Source organism: Denticeps clupeoides, chromosome 16, assembly GCF_900700375.1.
Source record: "Denticeps clupeoides chromosome 16, fDenClu1.1, whole genome shotgun sequence".
In the NCBI taxonomy this organism is placed as follows: Eukaryota; Metazoa; Chordata; class Actinopteri; order Clupeiformes; family Denticipitidae; genus Denticeps; species Denticeps clupeoides.
The window spans coordinates 13994753-14014158 of record NC_041722.1 but is presented as its reverse complement, the minus strand read 5'-3'; the positions used below and the strand labels follow the sequence as shown (position 1 = coordinate 14014158).

General features: G+C 40.3%; 1 protein-coding gene across 6 annotated transcripts in view; it reads left to right on the top strand.

Moving 5' to 3' along the window:
• The window catches only part of adamtsl3 (ADAMTS-like 3), a 90559-nt gene that overhangs the window by 46936 nt on the left and 24217 nt on the right, over window positions 1-19406 (top strand). For 5 of the 6 annotated variants that reach the window (XM_028956533.1, XM_028956531.1, XM_028956532.1 and 2 more), the window contains 6 exons: window positions 6567-6694; window positions 9994-10039; window positions 11445-11681; window positions 13335-13461; window positions 16601-16675; window positions 18648-18805. In XM_028956533.1, the coding sequence (XP_028812366.1) occupies window positions 6567-6694; window positions 9994-10039; window positions 11445-11681; window positions 13335-13461; window positions 16601-16675; window positions 18648-18805 (771 nt within the window). Of the gene's footprint in view, window positions 1-6566; window positions 6695-9993; window positions 10040-11444; window positions 11682-13334; window positions 13462-16600; window positions 16676-18647; window positions 18806-19406 lie in introns of those variants that run through there. The other variant, XM_028956535.1, reaches the window with a different exon arrangement.

The window sequence follows — 19406 nt, the reverse complement described above, 5'->3', positions numbered from 1 at the left end:
ATAGTTGTATTGACAGCTGTCGTGACATTTGCAAGACCAAAAAAAAATAGCAATAAATAAATAAAGATACCAAAAAAGAATTGCTAAGCACTAGAAGTAGGATCGTGGTATATGGTTGTTTTTACGCGGTTAGAAAAACCCAATAAAATTAACAGCTGCCCTACAGTGTGCACGTTTAGCGATCCCAAGGATTTTTGACCTTTTTGACGTCTCCATGCATGGTTTAACCGCTCCATAAGATTGAGGACCTGTGTGCTCTGGGTACCGCTTGGTAATGGAGTTTGGGATGGCGATTTGGCTGTGACTGACGGCGTCGTGGCGAACTGTCCCCTCCGCACCTGCCTGAAAATACACAGAGGGGGAGGAAACCCATGACTGCTGTACAAGTTCATGACAAACTTCCTGTTTTTTTTTTTTTTTTTGCTGCAGCGTCCGTCATTGCCCCCTTGAGAAACCATTGAGAATGTTTTCCTCATCATGGCCGGTTCCCATCCAGTACGTTCTAGATTTCCATAATAAACTGTAAGTGGGTGCCGTTATTGAATTGTGGCTTCCCCCCAAATGTTTACATCCTGTGTGGTGTGTATTTATGTTGTCTTCGGTTTTGTAATGAGTTCTGAAAGCTTCGGGATTCTTCTTTTAAGGAACACATTTGGCATTGATTTAAGCCTGTTGCATAGCACTTGACAAGCTGATTACCGAGCCTGTGTTATGAAAAGTGCTTCCCATATGGCACGGCTTCTTTCTGTTTTTGATCTCCACACCGCCTGGCATTTCTGTTTGTCAGAGCTCGTTAGCGCAGTCAGTGCCTTGGCTGAAATATCGGAGGAACGGTGGAGGAAAGAGCTCAGTCCCCGGCCCCTCGCGTAAAGAGTTTGCTGACAGTCTTGTTGGACGGCGGTCGCGGATGTATGAGCCGCTTTCGCCAGCGTGCGCTAGGGCTTTGACGGAAATGACTTCCCCACCGGACTTGTCCACCGGACACACAATGCACACATCTGGAAGCTCGATGCGATGGATGAGGGACTTCCACCGGGGCTCCCTGGTGGGCCTGTTCGGACATCAGCAGCTTCGCTTATCTCAACAAGCGAGGCTCTTGGTGTGGAGGCAAGTCGAGACAGGCACCGACCCTCCACCCATGACCACCCATGACCACTAAATCTGCTCCATCTCAAGAAGCAGCAATATCACTGATATACTTGGAATTTATATGCTTCCAGTGATTTCCTGACACGCTTACTTGGATTTCTAATTTCCACGATTTGCATCAGCTGCTGATTAATATGGGAAGCAACAGACGGGGCTTTAATTTCTCAGTAATTATTCAAAACCCACCCTGCAGATATACATGCAGCCGACACAACACAAGAAGTAAGCTCTATAGCGATATGTAGTTACAGGGCAAGGCCTGGATGAAAGGCTTGTGGGTAATGCGAGTAAAGCACAAGTTGCCCCGTTTTTTTGCCAGGAACAATAACCGAAGGAGGCTCATTTAGCGCTGTCTGTAAATGACACTCTGTGAAGCACCCTCTTAAGGATAATTACATTCATCTGAGCCCTGCGTACTTTAAAGCAGCCGAGTGGTATTTTGCAACTGCCAGGGGAATTTCACAGACTCCCCCCTTCCTTTATTTTTTATTTTTTTGGTGCTCTCCAGAGTGGCCTTTAATGGCTCCTCGTGAGGATTGTGGGTTTTCTGAGTCACACGTCTGAACTCGTCCCTCACTATCGTCTCGTTGACTCGCCGCTCCTCCGGTTTCCCGCATGCAGCTGACCACACCTCGAATGGAGCCGTTGACGGGAAGGAACAGCATATACTTTTTTTGTGTTTTGAGCTGTTGCTGTTATTTCATGACAAGAGTTGATCTTTATGCAAATCTTTACGTGTCTGAATGAGTCAGTGAGTCACACTAGGTTGTCCTAAAGGCCCGCTGCTCCATATTCAAGAAGTTAACCTCTCTTCCCTTCTAAATATATATTAGTCGTAGTTGAACAACGTGCATCTCTCCCCATTGCTCTAAAAAAACATCACTAATTCATGAACCCAGCATAACCGTTTCTTTGTCCTCTGACTGGCAGGGGATTGTGCATGTCAGCCTGGTCCGATTAGTTTATAAGGCGTTTGTAATAAAACCTGACCCAGCCAGGGGGTTATAATCACATCAGGAATTAGTCTAATCGGATATAATGAGCCACACACTCTACCTCTCAGTATCATCCTTATAAAAGTTGCACAACTGGTGGGGGCCGGCACAGTTGTGCAGCAGTTAGACCAGGATTTCACCACCTGCCTGCCCATGAATTCTGTACAATCTCCCAGTGTTCCTGATTAGTAGAATTAAATTGGCTGTTGTGTGTGGTGAACTTGGCATGAACTTGGCACGGTCTGTTAGCTTACCAGACTAGACTGAAGCACCCCACAAACTGAATGAATCAAGGTGATTAACCCTTGTGTGGTGTGGCATTTTTGCAGGTCCAGTCTATTTCGACAACAATAAATGGTGACAACAGTGCAGCGACTAATGCCAGTTGAGTGGGTTTTGCTGGGAGTAGAATGTTACCCTTTAACCTTAACCAGTTACCCTTTCATTTTTAATACTAGTTTACTATTGTTTTAATAGTGTCTACAAAGCCAGTGATGCAACTGTCTTGTTTAATTGTGAGTTTGTGTATCTTTGCCCCTTCTATCGGACAGATAGATACTTGATGCTAAGGTGCACTAATCTACCCACACATGCTCCTGTATTCTGTCTATATGTTTTACTTTTGTTCATTATTAACTTCCCTTTTTAAATTGTTGTATACTTGTGCCTCGTGCTTCTGCCCTGCCGTGACAATATTACTGCAGAGAGAACCTTTTACTCCGAACCTACAGTTGTTTTTATGGGCTCGAGTGCTGATAATAAGCTGTGCACAGTGTTCACTGTGGAGCCTTCAGCCAAAAACTACTGGATGAGTTCCCCCCTCAGCACTGTTGTTGTTGGTGAATGTTAGCCGAAGCCCGTTCCAGCACAGATGAAGGCACAGATGAATTTTATCTACATTGTGAGTGTTGAGTGGCGAAGTTTATTGTGCTGTTTTTCATTGGTTCTAGTGGGTAGATAGCGCTCAGGCCTTTTATACATGTAACAGAGTGAATGGAAAATGCTAAAGAAACTTTTGTACCACGATTAGAGCTCAAGGTCAGATTTTAGGAGTGCCCAAAGCAGCTTAATGTGAAGTTAGAACATTACAGGGCACTGATGTTAATGTAGGTGACCAAGCATAAATAACACTGTCGGAAGAATTAGTATTTTTCCCCTTTGCAAGCAATTTGGATGGGGCTGCAAGAAATGTGGTATGGGAGAGCTCTGTCCACCTCTGAAGTCCAGAAATAACAGTTTGCACTACTGGGTGGGGGAGGGAACCAAAGGCCCAACCAAAGGTCTGCCAGGGTCTCCACTAAAACTTCCACCCTATTGACACTGAACTGCTGGGTCTATGCTGCCTACATACCCCTCCTGTATGTGGATCATGTTGACATGTCCTGCCATGTTGGTCCTTGTTAGCAAGCCTGATGAACCCTCATAAAAAGGCTACAAAAGGCTATAAATGGCACCAATCTATCAGCCAATGACCAGATTGGACTGGTAGCCATGGTAATCTAGAAAGGGAGACAGGAAGGGGTACAGAAAACTGGCAAGAAGCACGGATGGCGTGGGTACAGTGATTAGATTTAAATAAATCTAGATTTATTTATAGCATTGTAATTTTTTTATGCAGCCAAAACAATTATTGTATTTTTTTATGTAATTAATTAAGTACTGACAGTGTTTGTATAGACAAATATATAGTATCGGTGCTACAGGGCTTAGATTTTTCTCTTCTTCTCACTGATTGTCACCGTTCCCATATTTTTATACCGTATCTGATTTTCCCTTTGGCACCTTTGGCTTCGCACACAAACAGTAGGCCAACTTTCCTATTCGCAAAGGGCAGGAGCCAGAAGGAGTTGTGAATCTTGCTGCTGCTTGTTTTATTCAGTGATATGCAGAAGTGTGCAAAGTGGGTGAGCTAGCTCTCCCGCTGTGGCGGATTGACTTGTAAGTGTGCTGAACAGCACAGTGATTCATACTTCAGCCTGATTGGTATTCCTGATATGCTGCTGAATTATGAAAGCTGGAAAGCCGTTTTTCTCTCTCTCACTCTGTGAGCTTCAGACCTGAACATGTAGTACGGATCACACAAAGGACCACTTGTTGCTTTTCTTTCTTTTCGATCTATGAGCAAATTCCTGTGATGATACCTCACTACAGATAATCAAAATGCAAAGACCAACTATTCGAGATGCCGCATGCGTAAGAATACAGGAGATTTTTCAGCCGCTGATGTGCTGTAAATATGTTGTTCCTGAACCAGCACGAGTGTTTTCAGCTGTCAGACACACCCTTTGGGGGCAGATTTAAAAAATGGCACACATCTGATTTAAATCAGATTTTTGTGTACATAGGCAGAAGTCCTGCCAGTAACTGATGGGAAATGTTGCCAGAAATGATCTTGTTCTCACACTGATGATATGGCCAAACTCACCAGATTATACAAAATGAGTGAAGCAAGAAGTCGTGACATCAGTTTTCTTGAAATTAAGTAAAAAAAAAAAGAAAGAAAATAAATTATTTATCCAGATTCATTTTAATTTATCAATTGACAGCCCTACTTTAGATCCAACAGCAGGCAGGTGCTGTATCCATATGGAATTACCCCTTGAGGTCAGAACAGCAAAGTATTTTCAAACGGCAGCTCAAGACCTTCCTCTTTAGAGAATATTTAGATTAACTTGTAACATTCTTATTGTCTGACTTATGTGTAGAATCTACAACAGAGTGAATAAAAAGATTGTATTCATAGTTGGGGGTCCTAGTGAGTTGATCACTTCATCGATGGTAATATGGAAGCACGTTGTAAGTCGCTCTGGATAAGGGTGTCAAATGTAAATGTAAATGAATGAAGTTGTGCCACGACATGATGCCAAAAAGTAGGTGTAGTAGGCAGAATGTATTGTTTGTGTTTTTTGGAGACTGGCAAAACTAAGTAAAATGTGGGAGAACGATTATGGGGACAGGATAGCACTTTGCCGATTGTGTGTAATTAGAAATAGAAATAATGAATTTGACTCGTTACATTGCATACACTACAATCTTGTGTGCATTTTGTTTTAGCTCTTTTATTAAAAAATGCAATAAATATGTTAATTTATTTAATTTATATTCTGTTAGTATTTTAATTTAAATAACATTGTTTATTTTATCCTTTGGCAAGTACAAAGACAGACATCTTTTAGTATCATTCACTGTGGATGATTCAGCTTATCTTCTTCCTCACTGCACTCCTGTCATCAGGAGTTTTTTTCCAGACCACCCTGTATGATCCCTGCATGCCTCCTTTGCTCTTCCATTTTGCTGTTTGTGGATCTTTGAATGGCATGATTTTTCTCCGTCCTTGGAAGGATACATTCCATTTTCCTTTTCCTTTTCCTGTTGTTTTCTCTGTCTGTCACCACGTCTGTCTTCCCCTGAGTCAAACATCTAAAACTTCATACATTAACTCATATGCAGGGTCTGTGTTAGGTCTGCAACTAACAATGATTTTGATAGTCGGCTAATCAACAACAATTATAGTGACTAGTTGTATTATAAATTGCATTATGATAAAATGGTTCCTATGATCCTTTTTCACTTTTAACTTTGTTTAGCTACCAGCTTTAACATTTATCATGAGGTTATTTAAGTGAAAGCGAAGTGAATGTCATTGTGAAACACAATGAAATGTGTCCTCTGCTCTCAACCCATCATCGTTGGTGAGCAGTGGGCAGCCATGACAGCCAAAACATATTTTAATAAAATTTGCTGATGATAATCTAAATATGCTCAACAATGTAAACTTCGTAATCACCTCCATTAAAAAAATAATTTAATAGATAAATAAATATCTATCTAGCGTGACTGGAAAATATCGACTGGATAAGCATTAGTACCTTGTCTATCTTTGTTTCTGGTGGCACCATAAAAGACTGCTGCTAATATTGCCGCCATCTTGTTTTCTTTGTGTATAGTGCTTCTCTGACCACTAGAGGGCAAAGCATAGGTCCCTGAATGAAGACAACAGAATCAAATTGAACAGATGGTAAAGTGAAGCCAAAATGCAATTATACCATGAGGATGTCAGGGTCTCAGGATTTGACATTCATGAAATACATGTTTTTTTCTGGTATACGTCATGAATATAGCAACTAAGTAGTGTTTTAGGCACTACACCAATTGCTGCACTGCACAAATAGGGATAAATATTCATCTGCCGACAATTGTCGACAAACCAAGTTCGTCTGTGACTATTTTTTGTTGCAATCATGTCGTCTAAGTGTTACGCTCCTTCTCTGTGTTTTCAAAAAATGCGTCCATGTTTCTAGATTTTGCAGGTTGAATGGCGCGAAGATCGCCATCACCAGGCTGAATCAGATCTTATGTTGCAGAACTAAAATAATTTGTTTCTCTTGACTCATTTGGTTTTTTTCTGTTCACCTTTGAAAGACATCCAGAATGACTCGTTCCGATGCGGACAGGGATGTCGGCTGGGATGCCTGGGGCAGCTGGAGCGAGTGTTCCCGTACATGTGGGGGCGGGGCTTCATATTCCCTGCGCAGATGTTTGAACGGAGGGTGAGTGGCTCTGAGTGAGCACTTACTCATCATTTCAGGATATAATATCTTTATGGTACAATAATGCACTCAGCTGGTTACAAACTATATTTCTGAACTGATTTCTTGTACCTCTATGATTCATTCTATTCATCAGTCATACTGAAAAACCCACACCCATTCCCTGGATCACAGAAAATCATGTGAACCTCATGGTTGAGCCATGTTAAAATGTTTGAATACGATCACATAGATTAATCTATTGCCTCTCCTCTGCATTGCCAACTTGTATTGCTTCTTGTACATGTTCGACTCAACTACGCACTGGGAAATGTCCAGGAGCTTAAGATTTAGTGAATTTTATGGACAAAAATCTATCAAAAATATTAAGTATAGCTGGGTGCCAGTATAAAACCCCCTTTAAAATGATGTAATGTTATATTTAATCTTGGTAGAAGTTTGAATCTGACATTTTTTTCTTTATGACATCTTAGTTTAAGTTTTTTTTTTGTTATGACTCACATTTGTAAGGCAGTATTGATGTCTGATGTTGATGTCTGAGTTTGAAGTCATCACACGTAGCGGTGCAGTTACCTTTCCCTGTGGCTTAATGCTATTGGTTCAGTGGTTATCAGTGGAAGAGAAGCTCTGCCTGTTTTTCTCCACGGGAACAACTGATATTCCTCCCATGAGATGAATCTCAATGAAAAGTGTCAGACATGTTTCTTTCTTTGCGTTAGAAAAAAAACCCTGAATAGATCAAAATGGACTTTGCATTATTATATAGATTTCAAAATTACCTCAAGTGACCAGTGGGAATAATCGAACAATTATTTGTCAAGTGCATATTTTTGTCCAAAATACGTTTTGTGTTATTAAATATATTATATAATGATTAAATTATTTTTTCATGTTTTCCACAGAAAGATAAATCCCTTCACATTTAGTACAAAAGCAGACAAATGTCAACACTTAACTTATGACAAAAAGTCATTTTTTTCCAATTGCCAATAACAAAAAGTCATTTTGTCAACAACAGAAAGACATTTTGTCTACAGAGTGCATGTTGGCAATGACAAAAGTCATGTTGTCAATAAAAAGTTATTTCATCCACAAAATGAATTCAATCCACAACATAGAAATTTTGTGCATGAAATGGATTTAATCCTCAACAGAAAGCCATTTCAATCTCAAAATGCATTTTGGCAACAACAGAATGTTGTTTTGTCCACAAAATGCACATCAACTGCATGTTGCCAATGACAAAAAGTAATTTGGTCAAGAACATCCACAACAGCAAAGTAATTTGTTGCATATTGTTAAATGTTATCATTGGCAGTGTGCATTCTGTATATGAAATGACAAAATACATTTTGTCATATTAAATATTAAAATTAAATATGTCAAATTAAATAATTTTACATAACAAGAATACAGTGCAGGTAATGCATACACATCCACAACGAGCAAAGAACAGAGGAACTGCACACATTATAAAGTCATACAGGTGAAACACATTGACAGCACATCCAAAGTCCAGTCCAAAAAGAAGAAATATATATTTTTTCTATTAGGGTTCTATTAGGGTTTTTTTCTATTAGTGTCATATTTATGAGCTGTTATGCTGTAATGCATAATTTCATGCAAATATGTTTGAAAAACAAAAAAAACTTAAAAATTGCTGCGTTAATGAGAATATGATAGAAACAAGCCCAAAACAGTCATGCCTCCTCTGTGGTTTACTTCTGCTCCCCACTTGATTCAGTGTTCAAGAATAACAAAAAAAGATGCTCTTTTTTGGGGCATTTGTTTCAAGTTACCCATAATGAAATTATTAGGCCTGTGTTCCCCAAAAAAAAAAAATATATATATATATACAGTACAACATATCTCCTTGCTTTGAAATTCAGGAATATACAGTACAGGACAAGTTTGGACACACCTTCTCATTCAATGTGTTTTCTTTATTTTCATGACCATTTACGTTGGTAGATTCTCACTGATGCCATCTAAACTATGAATGAACACATGTGGAGTTATGTGGAGACCTGGCCTCCACGGTCACCGGCCCTGAACCAGATCGAGATGGTTTGGGGTGAGCTGGACCGCAGAGTGAAGGCAAAGGGGCCAACAAGTGCTAAACACCTCGGGGAACTCCTTCAAGACTGTTGGAAAACCATTTCAGGTGAAATGGTTTCATTGAAGCTCATCGAGAGAATGCCAAGAGTGTGCAAAGCAGTAATGAGAGCAAAGGGTGGCTATTTTAAAGAAACTAGAATATAAAAAAGGTTTTTAGTTATAACACTTTTTTGTTAAGTACATAACTCCACATGTGGTCATTCATAGTTTTGATGCCTTCAGTGATAATCTACCAATATAAATGAAAATAAAGAAACACATTGAATGAGAAGGTGTGTTCAAACTTTTGGCCTGTACTGTGTGTGTGTGTGTGTGTGTGTGTGTGTGTGTGTATAATTACATTTAAAAAGCAGGTACAACAGTAAAAAAAGAGTGTTTAGTATTTACAAGTTTTGAAGAATTAAAAATTCTACTATTTGGAATGTGGGGTGCAAAGTGTGTTTTTAAGTGACATTGTAAAGAGTCCAAGGTCAAGAGTCCAGTAGTTGTGGTGATTTTCTCCCATCTCTGATGCTTGTACATAATCTATTGCCACTCAGGTTAAGGTCTGTCTTGGGCTTGGGTTGAGATGGTATGTGATTGTATGGTTGATTATGAATCTTTCACAGTATTTCCCAGTATATTTTCTTATGTCATTGATTCACAAGCCAAAGCACCTGTTCCCATTCACCAGACCACACTTAGACCGTTCTCCAGAGTTAACCAACATCAAAACCATCTGCTAACCTTAAAAAGAGCGCAGACATCACAAAGACCTGGGAACTACTCAAGTCCTAATCTTTACAAAAACATGGCCTTGCCCAGGATTTTGTCAAAAAAATAGGAGGGAATTCAGAGTATGCTATTGCTCAGTGTTGCTATTGGAGAGTGGGTGCGCCATGCCCACCGTCTTATCTGTTCTTGTAACTCCTGGCAAATCTATTTAAAGTCCTTTTTGAGTCGTTATATTTATCCCTAGCAAAAGAAGGGCCGGAAGTCGTGCTATTAAAATGTACTCATAGAACACAATTATAAGCTTGGTAGTTATGCACCCATCATCCGCTTGATCAGATGTAACTACTGTCTAACATCACCTTGTATGTGTAGAGTTTGTTGCCCAACTTCTGCCTCTTAGAGTTTCTGTTTGATATCGTATTAGTCCTGTATCGGTGTAAAAAATGTTATTCCCTCTTCTATTACAGAAACTGCAAAGGCAGAAATATTCGGTACAGAACATGCAGTAATACGGTAAGTGTTGAAATGGATGTACTGCTCGGATGTTTTTGACGACGGTGTCCATCCGTCCAGTAGGGTAACTGGAGAATTTGTGCAACATTTCTGTTTTACCTGGTCAGAGTAGCCCATTATAATGTCTGCAGTGTGGAATCTTCTTCGAATTTCACATCATTTGGTGATACAGAATGAATCAATTAAACCCATCACGTTATGTACAAGGTCATATACGCTAGAGAATCTCTGGCATTACACTCAGCTTTTGAAATAATGAAGTCTTTCTATCCTTTTGTAATAAGTGATTATTAACAGTGATTAAACTCCCATTACTTTTCTACAGCGTCGTGTTTTTATTAGAAATCCAATTGGCTCTGTTTATTCACCTTGTAGACTTTTCTGCTGATACGGACACAACCTGTCAATCGTCTGCCATTTTAACCACATGCATAATAGTAGCTTTTCCACTGAAGGGGTTTCAGTCGCGTTTGTTTTAAACCAGCCATGCTTTCAGTTAAAGCCAGAGGGAAATGTTTCCAGAACAATATTCATGACATCTCTGTCAAGAAGATGGATTAGTGCTGGGGAGAGACAAGCTTAGTTTTTTTTGGTTATAAAACTGACCGTGTGGCGTCTGGTTTTAAGTTAAGATGACCTCTGTTTATGTTTTCATTGATCCCAAGATAAAGATGTGTTGAATGAATGGAAGTACTTTAATCAAAAAGTTAATCTGGCTCATTAAACTGACATGTGGGCCTTAGAGCTTGATTTCTGTCTTTTGATTAAAGGCAAATTTTCTTTAGATAGGGTCTGATGGTAGACTGCCCAGATGCCTTCTTGGCTTTGGCAAGACTGGTTTCATCACTGTCTTCTCCAGACACACTGTTCCTCTGAGCAATGCACACACCAAAAATAAGGCTTATGACGATCAAAATAATTGAAAATAATTGAGGCATGATATTGAAACATCATATTGAATTACCTTGGATTTGATCACTCAGATATCCATACCACTATTTTGTTTGCTCACTGCAATCACAACCTCATATCTGTCACATCATGATGTGGTTATGATGTGGTTATGATGGTTCACAGAACAAGTAGTGTCACCGGGTCAGGGCATTCCAGAACATGCCTGTCTGAGCCACATGTGGATAAGTTCTCCTCATTTTACCAGTAGTACATCACCAGATTCCATTCTAGAAATTTTCTTAACCACTGCAGCTACAGCTACAAAGTCTCAAGCCATTCTAAACACTGCCAGCCTCTGCCTCACACTGTGTATAAAATGGGCATTGTGTATTTTCTTGAGCATTCCTGGTTGCAGCAAACTTGAGCGCTTCCTGAAATTTTTATTTGATCAAATATATTGTACCTTGAACTGAATTAATGTTCCCTCCCCTTGTCTTATTCCATATTAAAGGACTGTCCCTTGGAGTCTGGCGACTTCAGAACTCAGCAGTGCTCCGCTCACAATGATATAAAATACCAGGGCCAGACATACGAGTGGATCCCTGTCACCAACGACCCCGTTGCCCCTTGTGCTCTTAAGTGCCATGCGCGAGGGAAGAACTTGGTGGTGGAACTTGCCCCCAAAGTGCTTGATGGCACACGATGCCGAACAGACTCTCTTGACATGTGCATCAATGGGATTTGTCAGGTAATGTGTGCTTGAAAAATGTTGCTGTGGTTGCATAATTGTTTACTTCCATAAGCACTTAAGTGCAATGTTTTAGGTTGTTTGATATCCAGTATTTTAGAGCCTTTTGTCTCTAACCCAAACCCTAACGTTTTTAAGAACGTAAGCATTCAGGTCCGAATACAGTCCTCCGTTACATTGGAATTAAATCTGAAACCCATAAATACAGTTGGAGCTTAAACTCTCATCCAATATGTTCTTTTTGGATGCACTAGAAAACTCCATATTTCCTAAATGTGGTCATTAAAAAAATAGATATATAAACCAGGAAAGAAAAGATAATGAAATAATGCATTTAAACGTCCAATGTTGAATATATGAAGCATACAGCCTATATTTACTGCAGACTGCAGGGTCGGAGGGACTGAGTTCATTCCTGCTGAGGAATGAACTTCTCTTCAGCGGGTGGATGAAGTTCACCATTGTCTGTGCTTATTTAGATATCCTTTCAGTTGTTCCCTGATTGGTCTCGGGCACGCAGTTCTAAGATCTGGAAGGCAAAAGTAGGGCAATCAGCCTGACCTGACAAAGCCATTTGCCATAATGGTCTTAATATAGCACGTACTGGCATGTACACAGCAAATCGGGGGTGTAGTGTGTCTGTTCAAGGGGGTCTTACATTCCTAAGGCAGGGGTACGGGTGAGGTTTACCAACACTAGGCTGACTGAGAGAGGCACACAAGGCCTGGCATTGACCAAAGCTGGGTCCTGGAGCACTAATGGCTTGCCTCAGAAAAAAAATGGTTGGATTTAAATGACAACATATAAATTTACCATTTAAATTCATGCCGTTCAAGATGACATTATAATTTGGCTATTGCTTTTGTGGGGGAAGGTTTTTTTCTGCTTTTTTTCTGGTTTAGGATAGAGCTGTTGAAGTTCAATGGTGTCACTCTACATATAGCTCATGTGTCCAGCTGATATGAACATTTTTCTGTTAATGTAGCCTGGCTGTATATATGGACCTGTTTACCAGAGCCTCCGGTTAGCGCTGTTTATTTTCACTGGCTGCCTTTCCCATGGCACTGGGAATGTAAAACTGTTTTAAAACCTGATGCTCAGCTGTGATACCTGGCAGGGCCTTTTGTAGTAGGTGAGAAGAAAAAAAAAGTGTGGACGGGTGGATCGTCGGGTTTGCTGCCGGGAACATGTTTCTTAGGCAGGAAATGGCAGAAATGGCTATTATAGCCAGGATCCAGGATTGTTTTAAACAATAACTTGAATATTATGCCTATATAGTTCATTCTGCGACACATTAGTAAGTATGTGAAGTGTCAGAAAATAGATGATTAATTGAGTAACTAATTCCAAAGATGAATTAGGCCACGAATTAATATATAGATGACAGTAATCTCGTTGATAGATATTGTATTGTAATTAGTGTAAAATAATTAGTAAAATGTATATACTAATTAGAGTAGTAAGTACGTAGTTTATGCTAATAAGAGTAAATCACTTAGTATGTTGAGTACACAAAAGAGTAATTGTGGACGCTGCTTGTAAATATCATTCCCAGCATGCCATGAGGACCTTGGCGTAAATGTTGTCGTAAATAGTTGATATGCGTCGGTAGTACTGAACCCCAGTTTGTGATGGAGTTGCTGCCGTTGGCAGGAAGTGGGATGTGATCGGCAACTTGGGAGCAACGCCAGAGAGGACAACTGTGGCGTCTGCACGGGGAACGGCTCGACCTGCCGGCTCGTCAGGGGACAGACCCTGTCACACGTCTCTCCTGATGAACGTACGTACACAAGAAGCCCAAATAAATATTTGTATAACTGTCTCCAGATTGCAATGTGTTGGCACCTTTCTGGGATTCCTGGCACCCTAATTCCACCCCAAGCCTCAGTATTTCTCTCATAACAGGACAGCTATTTTTCTTAGAGCCCACATCATTTATTTATGAACAGTGGGCGTTTTGCGTGCCATCTGGCCGGTACTGCTCCCCTATGGTTTTCTGCTATGAGCAGTGATATTAAATGGTTGCGTTTTTTTTCTTGCGGCTTTCATAATAGAACTTAATATGAAGATAAAATGTTTTTTGGCTGCCACTGTAATCTTTTATTCTTCAAAGTACCCTTTTTTATAGTTTGCTTGGAGTTTGCTGGAGGAACCTTTTCTGAGTTTGTAAATTGTTTTAGAAATTAAGTTCGTCCAGATTTTTTTTATAAACCCTGATGGTTTGGATGTCATTATTTTCATTTTTACTAAAACAGCCACAGAAACCCCTTCATATTGACTTTGGGGCAGTCCGTGTTTATCTGGTTACTTTGCTCCTGCAGTCAATTTAACAGCATACAAGTGCTATACCTCAGGTCAGGAAGGGGAGAACGTCAAAGGCCCGACCATATGATACAAATACAAGTGTAACCTGCTTTTTATGAAGAGACTGTGAAGTGAGGAACAAATCAGTATGCCCTGGCATGGATGTGCAAATTTTAAAAAGTGATTTTGTTGTTGTTTATTGCTTTGTGGTCATTTTTAAATTTTTGAACATTTGAATGCAATAAACATGCATTATATTGTAAAATATGATGTTTCAGAAAGCGAAAGTGAAGTGATTGTCATTGTAAAATACTGCAGCACAGCACACGGTGACACAACGAAATGTGTCCTCTGCTTTTAACAATCACCATTGGTGAGCAGTGGGCAGCCATGACAGGTGCAGGGGAGCAGTGTGTGGGGACGGTGCTTTGCTCAGTGGCACCTTGGCGGTTCGGGATTCGAACAGGCAACCTTCCTATTCTGGAGCCGTTTCCTTACCCGCCAGGCCATCACTGACCCATACTCTGGACCCTCAGATGTCAAAACAGTATTTGCGATTTCTATGAACAAAAACTAGGAAAAGACTAATTTGTTGTGCACCACAACATTTTATTTTGGAGCAGAATGTCCTTACAAAATTCCTGTTTTCCAGCCATAGGCACAAACGGACCTTTGTCCCACACAGTAAATGGGGATGTGCTCCAATGTTATTTTCACTCATCAGCGCTGATCTGTCCATGGCTGCCAGTGGTGCTTAAGTCATTTTCCTCATCCAAATTCCTGGGGAGTAGAGCACTCAAAGTTGACTGGAACTTTTGTTTGGATGGCGGACCCGGGCCATTTTCACAGCATCATGCTTTTCACTTTAAGGGCCTGTTGAACTGAATCTACGTTACAGCCTCTCTCTAATAAAGGCCATCTACCTAATAATTCACGGTTAACGGCGATGACATGCAGGCTTCCTTTGTGTCTCAGAGCTGAGTTGGCAGAAGCCATCAGCGCGTAACTCAGGTAATCAGAGCGGTTGGTCTCTGCAGACTCCTTTTCTCGATTCTTGGTTGCCTTTTCGGCTGCAGTAAAAGTCCTAACGAGCTGCTGGCACTAACGGCCCATTTCTTCTTAGGGTAAAGTGACTTGTTCCCTTCCACGTGAAACAAAGAAGAAACGAAAGCAGATGCACCATGTGGCAGAATTCTGAATTATTTTGTTTCGACTATGGGATCTGACTCTACATTCAATAAGTGGGTTGCATTAGTCGTAACTGTCCTTAAATTCTCTCAGGGAAAATTCCCGGCCTTAGAATTCCATGGCAATTGTACCTTGCTTGTGGAAAGTCAAAATAACATTGCCTTTATTAATCTGAAGACTTATTACAGTTTGCCTTTGTTTTCAAAAGTACTAAATAATTAGTTGGTGACCGGGGTGGAGAGGGGCCAATCAAACATATTGGACCTGTTTGGCAACAGCTTACTTACAAAAGTAACTAAGGGTAACTGCAGGGAAAACTGCAGTGCCTTTTGTGTTCACCATCCAAACAACATTCATCAGAACACTGTGCACTGTATTCAAAGTCTGTGGGTGACAAAAAGGGCCTGACAAGGCTTCTTCAATTGCAGCCCATCAATGCATTCTGTTTTTTTTTTTTTTCTGGGCCTCCCGTGTTATGTCAAAATAAATTTCTACGTGAAAATGGGTGAGGTCATGTAGAAAATGCAAAATATGGCGAATCCTTATTCACTGAACACATATTTCTTTCAAAAATGTCTTGTTGCCCTGAACCCACCCATGTGCAACCATCATTTTTTCTGCTGCTCAGTGTGCGTCATGTGGTCTTTTTACTACTGCATAGAGCTGACCAACCCTATAAAATGTATCGTATAATGCACAACATGATAAATATTATTATCGCATAAATCTTTATTGCAGTATAATGTTAAGGTGTGTCACGCAGCCCTGCATGAGAGTCCAGGCTGTGTGTGGGTATGGTTGCTGTTGTGATTGAATTACCATACTCTGGTACCTCAGTGGTGTATAATATGGTGGCGGCAGAGCATTCGCTGCTGAAGCTGTGTGGCCGTATGAACAGGGTCCTTAACATGAGCATTATGAGCTGCTTTTACATCTCAGATCAGGTTTTATCACCTGCCGGTCACGCCCGCCACCTCATTCCGCACCGTAAAACTAAATCCCGGCAACATGTTGCTGGCTGGAGTGTGATATGTGAGACATGCACACATTTATAGTTGACGTTCTTATGTACAATATGTGTATATTCACTCTGTACATATACACATATATACATTTATATTTTCTAATACACTAATTCATATTTATTTTTACAGATTGTTGCATATTATATTTTTTATACTGTACTGTTTGTATAGTTTTTATATTCTATTTGTTTGTGCTGCTCTTCTACTGTGCTTTTTCTGACAATGTAAATTTCCCATTTGTGGACAAATGAAGCATTATCTTATCTGATCTTAACTTAAATTGCTCATTCTCCTCTATACTCTTAAGGCTTCCTCTGGTGCCTATGCATATTTTATATGCCTTTTGTGTATGGTTGAATGTAAACAGGGCTGTTTACCTGTTCTTGGTGCTCATATCTGCAGCCTTGAAGACCATGATTGAAGTTCCTCTAGGAAGCCGGCACCTGCGAGTCACTGCAAAGGGACCCGATGTCATCAGTGAGTAAAGCATCTTCTCCTCCTGAATATATCAGATTTCCCCCCTGAGAACAGGCAGTCAATGGCCCCATCAGCCAGGAAAGTAGTGTCATTAGCAATCACCGATTGGAGAGATGAGGATCTCTCTCTCTGGAGGGTTTTTCAAAAATAAATGTACATTTCAGGCAGTCAACGGGCTTCACAGTGACTGTTCATGTGCTTTTTGTAGTGCTTTTCGAGCCCTTATCAATATGTGTAAGTACATATGAATAACAAGTATTGAAACTTTCAATAATTATTAAATTCTGCTGCTGTTCAATATGTTAATCCACATTCATGATACAGACTCTTTAAATTACATTAATGAGTAGCACCACAGGATATAGAATGATTAGCAAAGTAACGTCACTATAATCTTTAACCTGGATGTTCAGTATTGTGTTCCTTAAAATCAGACATCCCTAAAATCTCATACATACAAGTCACAATTTTATTGCCCCTCTTTATTATACAAGAATGTTCCTGACATTCCTCTGTGTGTAGTTCTATGTAGTGTGTCTCCAGACACTCATGAGCTTACCTTGCTCTGCACAGTGGAAGTCATAAATACAATAGAATTAATGACCTGTGTGATCCTCAAAATGCAAGTATTTTTTCATGCAAGTGGATTTACGAAACTCTCAATGCTGAACTACCAAGTGATGAGATGAATCCAGGCACCAGGCCTGCAGGTTCTTTACATTAAAAGCACTTACACAAAGGCAGTTCATACTCTGATTTATTAAATATGTATTTAGATTTGAGTTAGTTCATTCAGTTTTGTAGGTGTTGTGGTTCTTTTATATTGCCAGGATTAAATGACACTAATGTCTGAATGTATGGAATGCATACATGGGTGCTTAGTTCTGTGCACAAAATGAATTCAATAACTTCCTGCTGTTCATTTTTCTGTGAACAAAGGTGCAATTTCATCATTGTAAAATCCATTTGTATTCTGTGCTCGGTAATAAGCACTGTACACAGTGACTCCGCCTGCCCTTAATCTTGCACCCTTTCCCTCTCACTTTCTCTCCTTCGTTCTCTTGTTCTGCCCTTCTGTCTCCTGATTCATGCAGCGCGTGCTGATAGCTTGTTAACTCTTCTGATGTGTTCACTATTCTGATGAAAGCTTCTGATGAGCTGCTGAAAGCATCAGAACGTCTCCCAGCCCCTGGTCCCGTCCGTGCCATGTCATAGAGCTCAGAAACAGACAGTGATAGACGTTAAAAATAAAAAAAAATGCTCGAATCTTTTCCTCAGAGTGAAAGTATCTGCTCTCTGTTTCTTCAGCAGTATTTCTCCTATTTGAGACCGTTTGGCACTATTTTCAGTAAAATCTGCAGCTGCCACGGAGCTCTGAGCTGCAGTAAAGAGCTCAATGAATGTTTTTCTTTTTATTTGACTTTAAATGGTTTTAACAGAGAATAATGGTACATATTGGCTAAGCTTGCGATCACTGTATTAAAAAAGAAATCTGTTCTCCGCAAATGTCATGATTTGTGTAGCTGTTTAGGTTTTAAACGACTTCTTTATGTGACATGGCATGGATCGAATGTTTGTTAGTCAGCTCTTGGGGGTGTTTCATCTCATTTCAACAAAATATTGCGCCCTGAACTTCTCCATCATTGCAGGCTGGGATTATTAGCTGTGTAATTTGCGTGTGAGGAAGAGAAACTCTAAACATGGTTAAAATTAGAAATAGGCCTGGAGAAATTACTGCAGGCAGCTGATCACAGATATTTCGCCTGTAATTTCTGCTCTTAACTCTGATAATCATGCTTTCTTTATGTATTATTTAGTCATACTTTAATGAATACAATGATTGGTGTCTGTTAATTAGCTGCAAATGAGCTGTATTGTATAATATTGTGTATTTCTGTATAGCTTTGTCGTAGTTTAGGCTGTGCTCGCTTTACTCTACAAATTCCATCCTTTGCTCTTGCTGCATTTGCAGTCATCGAGACTCACGCGCCCCACGGGACCGGAGAGGAGCTCATCCTCGGCTCACCGGGATCCTACATCATCGGGAACACCAGTGTGGATTTCCAGAGAGTCTCAGACAGCCAGACGCTGCGGAGCCGTGGACCCCTAGCAGCCGACCTCATCATCAAAGTGAGCGCTAGCTGAGGCTTAAACAGGTGGAAGGGTATAGTTCACAAGTGCACAATATTAAATTGCACGGTATTCAATATTAAATCCAAAATCGAACGTTGCTGATATTTACCTAGACACACATACCGCATGCAGTGGCGCACGGTCATGCGGTCTGAGCCCTGTCCTCTCTCAGCTTTCATGTGGATTTCTGCTGGGTGCTGTCGGGAATGCTGGGACATGCTCCTTGCAGCTTTCGTCTGACCCTAACATTGGGCTTAGAAACTGGACGGAGGTTTTCTGTGGAATATTAATCACCGACTGGAGACCAGAATCAATAAATATTGGATTCCATCTTTCATGGAGTGTAAACAGTGCTACTGCATTTAGGATTTAGCCAGAAGGACTTTGGATGTGGTAAATATATAACTCAAAGTGCTTTGGAGTAGAAAATGAGATCATTTCATTTGTTTTAAAGTGACTCATGATGCTGAAAAGGTGTCATAATGTTTGATTACATGGATTCTGATTAATACCTGTGAAGGATTAAAAGGCTGTTTAAATTTGACTCGTACGTTGTATAAATATTTTGTGGGCGTGCGAGCGCTGTGTATGTAAAAAG